This window comes from Rhamphochromis sp. 'chilingali' (genome assembly GCF_963969265.1).
Source record: "Rhamphochromis sp. 'chilingali' genome assembly, chromosome: 3".
NCBI lineage: Eukaryota > Metazoa > Chordata > Actinopteri > Cichliformes > Cichlidae > Rhamphochromis > Rhamphochromis sp. 'chilingali'.
In genome coordinates, this window is record NC_137931.1 from 26,195,454 (window position 1) to 26,206,307 (window position 10,854).

A 10,854-nucleotide genomic window follows, 5' to 3' on the forward strand; every position below is an offset into this window, starting at 1 on the left:
TTTTTCTATTTTTAAAATTATTCTAATTTCATCATTTGTTCCCCTCCTGTATGGATCACAGTTACTTCACTGCAGTGATCTAAGAAGGGAACAAAACAGTCATCATATTTATTTGCCTTTTTAAATTTCTGTTTCCCATCTATTCAAGTTCAAAGGTCACAAATTTTAGTCAGCTGTATGTAGAACAAAATTAATGAAATTTAAAGAAAAAATAAAGATAAAAATGTAAAGTAGCTCAAATGCAAAGACGTAAATCACAAAAAAAAGACTGAAAAAAGTTAAATATGATATATGACATTTAAGTAATAACAAACACAAAAACTAAATAATAAAAGGATCTAAAGCAGATTTATGGAAGAGCTTTAATTTAATTCCCATATTTAGCGCTTCAAAATTTGTATGTAAAAATAAATCAGAGTAAAACACCTATATATATATAGTAGTAAATAAAGTGAAGTGTCAAAGTGGCCTATAAAAATATTACTGAATGAATATTTGTTTTCTTTCAGTAACAATAAAGACAGGGAATTCCGTGACGTCACATCCTGTAGAGGACAAGACGGTAAAGGTAAAGGTAGGAGGTGTCACTCTGTGTCTGTTTCCGGGTTTCTCTGCTAGAAATAACAGGGCCAGACATTTTGTGGACTTTATTTGAATCGTATAACCTTCAAAGATGCTTAATAACATGTGTTGGTGTTTGTTTAGCGGGTAAAGTGGTACATCAGTCGCCCTGGTAACATTTGCGCGTGCGCTGAGCGGCCGCCTGCGATTAGCTGAAAGAGTGGGTCGTCCTCGCGAACACAGACGATCTTCGCCGAGTCCGTGTACAAGGTGGGGCGCACAGTCTGCTGGAGAACTTGTAAAAGTTGTGCGTGAAGCGGATTTCTGAGTGAACGGCAGGAAAACACCTCAGCAGGTGAGTGAGTGGAGTCCGACCGTGCTGTTCACCCCGGCACGGTCCGCCTCTGCCTCGCGGGCAGCGTTTTAACGGCGGATTCTCGCTCAGTTTCCCCCTGTGGAGGAACAGAAATCGTTATCTGTCGCTGCTTTACGGGCAGCTTTGAGTGGCAGCGCGACCGACCAATGACAACAGGCCTGTCCGCGCCCGAGGCCAATCAGAGATGACGTTTGAGGGACGGGGGCAGAAACCGGGAAGAGCAGTGTCTGTTTAGTGTCTTGTTGAGACTCGTTTCCAGCTGTTTAGGACAGAGAGGAAGCTGAAGTTGAGTGTTGATAGGAGCACATATAGTTCCTCTTTGAGCTCAGCCAGCCGTGTTATTAATCTATGGCTAATTTCGGAGCTTATTTACAGCTCCAGCTTATCTCTGCCCGCATGTCGAGCAACTGGAAAGGTCACTGACGAGAGGGTTTTTCCACATACCTCCCATACTTATCACTCATGCAGGGTGTACAGACCTGTATCACTCACACCTGAAGCTAACGACCCTTTTCCACGGCAGGAACTTTCCCCATGAGCTTCTAAGGAACTGGCCCTGCTCTCCTCCTAGTACTTTCCAGCAGTGCAGACACTTTCAGGGCTGGATTTTTACCCCTCAGTGTGCTTAAGGGGGCTCTACTTTCTGTCTGATGTTAGAGCTGATGTAACGTTGTCAGTGATTACAAATGTTGATCACTTATTTGTCCAATCCTGAATCAGAAACTTGGATCGCATATCGGTGACAATCAGTCGATCTGTTGAGTTCAGTTCTGCAATTTTTCTGTGTTTACAACACCACAAAGCTATCACAGTGTGAAGCACGCTAACAGCAGAGACTTTGTAAGAACTAGAGCTTTGTATAGGGGTGTCAAACATCAGGCACTGAGGGCTAGAATCGGCCTGGCAAAGGCTCTAATCGGCCCCACTGAACAGCTTTTGGAACAAGTGAAGAAGGGCATAAATGTTGGACTTGTACCTGTATTTTCACAGGTTTTACAGCTTTTCCCGCTGATAAAGACCTCCTTGTAGCCATTCATGTGCCACCAGAGTAAATAAGTTACAAATAAGCAGTTAAATGTCAGAATTTCAGATTTATTCCAACACTTCTTTATGTAGAAAAACTGAGACATGTTGATGAAATTGCACTTCTTGTTTCTTACATTAAGATATCTCTGGGATTACATGTGTGCTTCAGCTTATTTAAACTGACAAAAAAGGCGAGTTTCACTGAGCTGGCACACTTAAGGGCTACTGTAAAAATGAGTTTGAGATTCCTGGTCTAGTAGAACGTTTGTTCGATGTTAAGCCACGTCCACTCAAGCCGCTACCAGTAACGGCGAAGGAGACCACTGATTGCCTTGTGAGAAGCCTGAAATATCATCTAGCGACATGAGGGCTGAACGATTTTTATTTTTTATTTCTTAAAACTAACCCATGAGTATGTTGTTTTTGGCTATATGCCGAAAACAACATACTCCCCTTCAAAGCGAAGCACAATGTTGCTTTTTGTGTGAATGGAACTTAACAAACACTGTAAATAACGGCAGTGAAGACTCTCACACTGAGCTGGAATCAGCCAGGGGACAGTAAATGAGGCAAATACATCTTTACATTGTCAGTAACCTACAGTTGATATTCACAGCCAAGTTAACTCCATCCAATTGCAAGTGGAAAAAGTCTGATTGGTGAGTTCATAATCAAAACGCAGGGGAGCGAAGACGAGGACCTCGATGTTCAAAATGTCTGTGAAAACTGTAGCACGAACAAACCAGGAGATTTTTCTTATTGAGGAGTTCTTGAAACGTCTTCATTGCTACCAAACCATATCGTCTTTGTGTCAGGGCCGCGAACGTAAACTGAAGCACAAGAGGAACGCAGCAAGGCCAATATCTCTCAGAAAGATAAATATGTGATTATCTCAATCAGCTGAAGAATGGAAAGCATCCTGTTGTTTCCTCTGTCTGCTCATTTGTTTGGCACCTGAAAAAAATCTCGTTACTCACAGTAAGGTTCTTATTTTTAGAAGAACCTTTGTTAGGAGACGTAGCTCCATAATCACAACAAGCTAAATGACAAAATATTCAAATATTACCGCCCCGCCACACCAAATCTGTAGTCTTCACTAAATTAGGTGCAAATGCAGCTTCAGCTCACATAGTGATCGAAGTACGTTTATCACATATGTGTCTAAGCATACACAGAAGCACCCAGACTTTAATTTTCAAAATAAAAGCATTAACCTCTTTATAAAACCAACAGAGCATAAGCATATGCATGTACATGTAAAGCCTTCAAACTGCTGACTTAAACCACAGACTGTCCGTCTCTGAGGATATGAAACAGAAAAACGGCGTCACTCTGTACCAGTTTCTTTGGATCTCAGAGGAAAGCATAAAAACTCAGCTGTGTTTGAATTTTTCTGAATCCTCTAGAGCAGAGGCGGCAAATTAACCATAGATCCTGGTCCACAAACAGCCCAATTTGACCTAAAGTGGGCTAGACCAGTGAAACCACTGCGTAACAACCTGCATTTAAAGGGAAAACCTCAAAACCTTTCCATGTTCAAACATGTAAACACTGCAATAGTTACATCCTTTTTGCACATGCTCTTTTCTACTCTGTAATATTCTTGTCAATATCCTTGATATTTATTTATAATCATCACTGTTAATCCTTGATATTTATAATTGAGTGATTTGTGTATATTAGTGCTATTTATTAAATCTGTAAAATCTGTAACATTGTATTATTTAAATAGTTTAGTCTGTTACCGTTACTACCTTGGAGCAACTGTAAGACACATGATTCTGATAATAACAAAGCAAAATATGCTGGTTTATGCCACTGCTCTAAAAAAAGAAAGACAGCAGGAAGTGTTAAAGTGAGTATGTCATAAAACAGATGATGAACAGTATAAACTAAAACTAAGCTCAATCTTCAACAACATATCTACACATTCATGACTTTGTAATAAATGTATAATAACAGTACAGTCTGCAGGTCACAGTGGAGAAGCCTTAAACGTTCACATGTAGAGCAGGACTGTAATTAAAGCAATAATGCTTCATTTTTGCCATTTTTGACTTTACGCATTTCATTAATTCCCCATCCTTAATAGGTTGAAATCACAACTTCACAGTGATTAATTTCTTTATTTTTTTATCTGAATTTTATTTGAAGATTCCAGGAAATCCCCTTTATTAAAAATATACTTTTCTTTTGACTTTTTGCCAATGCTTTCCTGATAAATCATGATCCCAATATTTGCCAAAATAATTATTCAAGCAGCGTGTCCAGGTCTTAGAAATAGCAGGTTCCTGGTAGTCTTAGGCATTTGTGCTGAAGAGAACTTGGCTTCTTTGTTTTTAAGGTTCTTGAACATGGTTTTCATCTCATTGAGAGGTTTCATCTGCTCTAAAAGCTGATTGGTAGTTCCAGGTGTTCACCCTACAGTGGAGTCACAGGTTGTCCTATGAGTTGTTGACCCATCCTGTTGTCATCATATGAGTTGCTAAGGAGTGAGTGGTAGTTGAATCACCTGGTAAGGAATCTCAAGACTGCGTCACACCTTAATTATACTTCTGCATTGAACCTATGTAGATTCTGTGACGCTGCCTGCGCAAGTGACCAACATCATCATTGCATTTATATCTGTGTCAGCGTGTAGTTGCATATCTAGGAAGGTGCACATCATATAGTGGCTTATAGTGTCGTGGTTAACAAGTTTGCCTGACACATGAGAGATCCCCAATTCAAGTTCAGGAGGAGACGCAAAGCGCTGTGACGGTTGTGTCAGGAAGGGCATCCAGCATAAAAATCTGTGCCAAACCAAACGTGGGGTTTTTTGTAAGTCCCAAAATGAATGTGTGAGTCTTTTCATGTCCTTTCCTGCTGACCTCTGCTGGTCTCTACAGGTCGTCAGAACTCGAGAGCAGAGCTGTGAGCCACCTGACCTAGACCAGAGTCATGGCCTCTGGTAAGAACAAAAACCAGAGCTCTCTGGTTCTCCACAAGGTGATCATGGTGGGCAGCGGCGGTGTAGGGAAGTCAGCCCTAACCCTGCAGTTCATGTATGACGAGGTGAGACTCGAGAACTACATTTTCCATCAGCCCTTCCCTCTGTGCTGTTTCTTCTCCCCAGTCACGTGACCCTTGTTTTTGCTCGCAGTTCGTGGAGGACTACGAGCCCACCAAAGCCGACAGCTACAGGAAGAAGGTGGTGCTGGATGGCGAGGACGTGCAGATTGACATTTTGGACACGGCGGGTCAAGAAGACTACGCAGCCATCAGGGATAACTATTTCCGCAGTGGCGAGGGCTTCCTGCTCGTCTTCTCCATCACAGAGCACGAGTCATTCACAGCAACGTCGGAGTTCAGGTCAGTGTCTGAGTCTTCTTAACAAGCAGAGGTACATTTTAATCGACTTATGTGGAGTAAAATCTCCACAGTAATATACAACCAGGCAGTGAAAATGACTGTGTTTAAAACATTTTTAAAAATTCAGCCCTGGGGAAAAAAAAATCACATTTACATGTTGACACGAAAACTGAGCTGTTAAACTCAAAAGAACCACACACAGGTCGCTTTTAAGTCAACAGATTCCTCCCATTCCTTCCCATAAAGGCTGGACTTTAGATCAAGCGCAGCACACAGCTAGCAGCTACAGTAAAGAACTGCTGACAGCTTTCAGTAAAAACTAGAAAGGCAAACTTTAAGTCGTGATCCAAGTTTAAACAGGTGAGTCATAAAAAAGAGGAAATCACTGCTGTACAGCTGTTGTGACGGAAAATTAGAGAACAAAAAGTGTTTGCTTGCTTTTTTTTTTTTGGAGAGTGCTGTAAACATGTTTATTTCTGTTGTAAATTCAGACATTTTAACGTGGGAATCTGTGGAGATCAGTGTTGGTCAAGTTACTTGAAAAAAAATAACTAGTTACTAATTACTTATTACGTCTCCAAAACAGTAATCCCGTAACTTTACTGATTACTTATTTTCAAAAGTAATGAGTTACTTAGTTACTTTTCATACACAACCTGAATACGTAATAAAGCAACAGACCTTTCAGCCCAATTCTACTTTTTCTGCATAATCTATCATATAAAATGTAATCAAATGAAAAAGCCTCTCTTTAAAACTTCTTTTAATCTTTTAACTTTATACACATTGCTTCAAGCAAAAATTAAATTATGTGCAACTGTGTTTGACTTTTAAATGTTAAACATTTGTTTAACATTTAAAACCATTTTCTGCATATTCCAGCATATAAAATAAAATGTTTTGTTTTTACACTCTTTCAAATAGATGCATGTAAAACACAGCAAAAAATAAATAAAATGAAAGATTCAGCGATACTAAGCCCCGTCGCTCTTAAATCTATTGTCACCTGTTTAGCAGGAGTGGGGAGGGTGGAGTGTTGCCTGGTGCCGCAGCGGTCATGACAGCAGGGGGATCTTGGGGTTTGTGATTTTCACATTCCCATGGCGGCTTGCTACATGCTTGCTCAGATTTGAAGTTTGATTTTTCACTGCCATGGGCGTTGCACGCGCTTACGTCATTGTCATGAGACACTCTCACAAACAAAATCACAACAGTTTAGTAACGCAGTAACGCAGCATGCTTACAGGAAAGTAACAGTAATCTAATTACTTTTTGCAATAGTAAGCTTTTACATTACTCGTTACTTGAAAAAAGTAATTAGATTAAGTAACGTGTTACTTGTAGTGCGTTACTGCACATCTGTAGTGGAGATTGACTCACTGTTGGACCCAGCCTCTTGTTGACATTCTAAGAACTGCAGCTTCATTTTCTACCACTGATAAAATGAGAATATTTACTTTAACAGACTAATGAGGGCATCAATGTTTAATAGTCTTGTCTCAAAGAAACTTTGAGGACCATTAATGTAGAGTGACCTGTACTTTGAAAATCTCTCTTGTATTTTCAGGGAGCAGATCCTGCGGGTGAAAGAAGAGGAGGCCATCCCTCTCCTTCTGGTGGGGAACAAGTCAGATCTGGAGGATCGGCGGCAGGTTTCTGCTGAAGAGGCCACGGCAAAGGCAAGCGAGTGGGGCGTCCAATACGTGGAGACCTCAGCCAAGACGAGAGCCAATGTGGACAAGGTAGAGAACAAAAGAAACAAAACAAAGAGCTCTGACCTTTGAGACAAGGCTCTGACCAACAGTTAATCCATGTAATCTGTCTGCAGGTGTTCTTTGACCTCATGAGGGAGGTCCGCAAGAAGAAAATGTCTGAGAGTAAAGACAAAAATTGGCCGAGTGGCAAGAAGAAGAAGAAGCACTGCTGCGTACTCTGAGCTCAGCGGCAACGCGACCGTGTGCCAAAAACCAAAGAAAAGGAAAACTTCTCTGAGAGAGACTGAAGCAGCTTCAGATGAGCAGCTGCAAATGCACTCGATACGTTCACTCCTCACTTGCCAAACACAGAGCACAACACTCTTGTTTCTCTTCTTCTTTGGCGTCTGCTTGTTCTCCACATGATACTACTCACTCTTTGTGCACAGCTGTGAATGGCCCAAAGTATGTGGACACGTCTGCTATATGTCTGGTATTAACGTGCTGCTCATGTCAGCATCTGAGGGCTGTGGGGCAGATTGAAATCGTGCTTTATCTACACAACAATCAGATTACTTTAACTCTCCTCACTGCCAGCTGTGTCCACAAACATATGGCACATGTAGAAGACCACAGGTTTTTTTTTTTTTTTTTTTCAATAACAGAAGCAGGTCCGTCAATTGTTTGTAAAACTGGAGTTCACAGGAAGCACACAGTCTTTTTATGTGGAGAACAAACAGGTTCGTACACTTCAGAGTGTTTTTCTTTCTCTCAAATCTGAATTTTGTTACTTAAACTGGTGTCTGTGCTCCCACTTGTTTTAAAACCTAATTTTTCTCGTTATTTAGCTCTTTTGTATGTCTGTTTTCAGTATTACAGTATCAGACATTCCTCATATCTGATTATACCACTTCCAGACACTCCTTTTGTAATAAGCTTTCACTTCCTTTATGAATAAAGTCATAATTTATAATCAAAGTTTCAAAGGGAATCAGCCCTTTAAATCTTTGCATCATCTGCATATACTCTAATTAATTACACATTTAGCTCAATTAAAGCTGGAATGTGTTTGTTGCTGTCGGCTTGTAGATAAACTCTTAATGTGATAATAAAATGAATAATCAAATTTACAGTGTTTGCTTTATTAAAAAAGAGATTAGCATAATCACAGCTCCACATCTAGCACACTGTCATCTGTCAAAAGTCACTGATACTTAGTTTTCAGTCTGTTTCTGTCCAAAATGAAAGCAGAAGTGTACAACTTTGTTTGTTTTTTAAAGAAATGGTTCAGTCAGAATAGAGAATAAATAGAAACGTTGTCATCTTAATCAGCTAGACCTCCTAAATCATCTTTTTCATGGATACCTTGATGTTAAACTTTATTGTAACACCGGGCAGAATGACCACATCGATCATTTCATTCGAGCTGAATGAGTCCGGACAGGTTTTGCCTCTAAGTGTTTGTTTGATTTTGGAAACTGAAGGATCATTTGGACCTGAAAACACAAGAGACAAGCTGTGATGTTGAGTTTTTAAGATAATCTAGGCAGTGTGTGGTTAATGTGATCAAGGCTGAAGCAGTGACACCCAACTGTTGGTAACAGTGAGTGCAGTGAAAGAAGAGGAAGACATGACGGAGAAAGGTTGCACGGCCCTCACTACTGACTTTTACATTCTCCATAATGTTCTGAAGTGCTTGAGTTGAGGGAAACTGAACTGTGACCGTGTAAAATGAATGTATAAACAGAATGAAAGGATCTAGAAAGCTCACAAACCCATATGTTGTTCACATTAGAACAAAGAAAACAAATCGAATGTTTAGACACACTTTGGACTGAAGAGGATAGCATCATTAGGCTTGTTATTAACGCTTAGTTCAAAGCCTACATCTCTCTATGAAGGTGCATCAGTGCTTATGGAACTGGCAGGTTGCACATCTGGAAAGGCACCATCAATGCTGAAAGGTGTGCATCTATGCGCACCGCATACAGGGAGTGCAGAATTATTAGGCAAATGAGTATTTTGTCCACATCATCCTCTTCATGCATGTTGTCTTACTCCAAGCTGTATAGGCTCGAAAGCCTACTACCAGTTAAGCATATTAGGTGATGTGCATCTCTGTAATGAGAAGGGGTGTGGTCTAATGACATCAACACCCTATATCAGGTGTGCATAATTATTAGGCAACGTCCTTTCCTTTGGCAAAATGGGTCAAAAGAAGGACTTGACAGGCTCAGAAAAGTCAAAAATAGTGAGATATCTTGCAGAGGGATGCAGCAGTCTCAAAATTGCAAAGCTTCTGAAGCGTGATCATCGAACAATCAAGCGTTTCATTCAAAATAGTCAACGGGGTCGCAAGAAGCGGGTGGAAAAACCAAGGCGCAAAATAACTGCCCATGAACTGAGAAAAGTCAAGCGTGCAGCTGCCAAGATGCCACTTGCCACCAGTTTGGCCATATTTCAGAGCTGCAACATCACTGGAGTGCCCAAAAGCACAAGGTGTGCAATACTCAGAGACATGGCCAAGGTAAGAAAGGCTGAAAGACGACCACCACTGAACAAGACACACAAGCTGAAACGTCAAGACTGGGCCAAGAAATATCTCAAGACTGGTTTTTCTAAGGTTTTATGGACTGATGAAATGAGAGTGAGTCTTGATGGGCCAGATGGATGGGCCCGTGGCTGGATTGGTAAAGGGCAGAGAGCTCCAGTCCGACTCAGATGCCAGCAAGGTGGAGGTGGAGTACTGGTTTGGGCTGGTATCATCAAAGATGAGCTTGTGGGGCCTTTTCGGGTGGAGGATGGAGTCAAGCTCAACTCCCAGTCCTACTGCCAATTTCTGGAAGACACCTTCTTCAAGCAGTGGTACAGGAAGAAGTCTGCATCCTTCAAGAAAAACATGATTTCCATGCAGGACAATGCTCCATCACACGCGTCCAAGTACTCCACAGCGTGGCTGGCAAGAAAGGGTATAAAAGAAGAAAAACTAATGACATGGCCACCTTGTTCACCTGATCTGAACCCCATTGAGAACCTGTGGTCCATCATCAAATGTGAGATTTACAAGGAGGGAAAACAGTACACCTCTCTGAACAGTGTCTGGGAGGCTGTGGTTGCTGCTGCACGCAATCTTGATGGTGAACAGATCAAAACACTGACAGAATCCATGGATGGCAGGCTTTTGAGTGTCCTTGCAAAGAAAGGTGGCTATATTGGTCACTGATTTGTTTTTGTTTTGTTTTTGAATGTCAGAAATGTATATTTGTGAATGTGGAGATGTTATATTGGTGTCACTGGTAAAAATTCTCACAATTCAGATGTTCTCTACAGAAAAGGGCAGAGCAGGCTGTACCTGCTGTGGAAACTCAGGTTTTTTGGAGTGGAGGGCCCACTCCTTAAGACCTTCTATGACTCTCTGGTGGCCTCAGCCATCTTTTACGGTGTGGTCTGCTGGCGCGGCAGCATCTCCGCCGGGGACAGGAAGAGACTGAACAGGCTGATCCGGAGGGCCAGCTCTGTTCTAGGATGCCCTCTGGACCCAGTGGAGGTGGTGAGTGACAGGAGAACGGTGGCTAAGCTGTCATCCCTGATGGACAACATCTCCCACCCCATGCAGGAGACTGACAGCACTGAGCAGCTCCTTCAGTGGCTGCGGCACCCACGATGTGGGACGGAGAGATTTCGCAGGTCTTTCTTCCAACTGCTGTCAGACTCCACAATATGGTCTCAGCAGATGACCACAAACATGCAGACAGACACACACATCCCATACACAATTGTAACTGCCTCACTGATGTGCAATATTACCAAGTGCAATTTTTCCTACTATAACAAAGCATTTCATTC

General features: G+C 41.5%; 1 protein-coding gene across 1 annotated transcript; it reads left to right on the top strand.

Moving 5' to 3' along the window:
* Positions 1-764: 764 nt before the first annotated feature.
* On the top strand, positions 765-7,667 carry LOC308393444 (ras-related protein ralB-A-like). Its single transcript, XM_080877215.1, has 5 exons — positions 765-916; positions 4,852-5,017; positions 5,106-5,314; positions 6,882-7,056; positions 7,143-7,667. The coding sequence occupies exons 2-5, from the start codon at positions 4,904-4,906 to the stop codon at positions 7,248-7,250; spliced, it is 606 nt and encodes a 201-aa protein (XP_080733341.1). The 5' UTR covers positions 765-916; positions 4,852-4,903; the 3' UTR covers positions 7,251-7,667.
* The last annotated feature ends 3,187 nt before the right edge of the window (positions 7,668-10,854 follow it).

Excerpts from the sequence above, each read along its gene's own strand:
- LOC308393444 (XM_080877215.1), top strand. The coding sequence starts at position 4,904 with ATGGCCTCTGGTAAGAACAAAAACCAGAGCTCTCTGGTTCTCCACAAG. Across the intron at positions 5,018-5,105 it reads TGCAGTTCATGTATGACGAG|TTCGTGGAGGACTACGAGCC; the intron begins GTGAGACTCGAG and ends TTTTGCTCGCAG. Across the intron at positions 5,315-6,881 it reads ACAGCAACGTCGGAGTTCAG|GGAGCAGATCCTGCGGGTGA; the intron begins GTCAGTGTCTGA and ends TTGTATTTTCAG.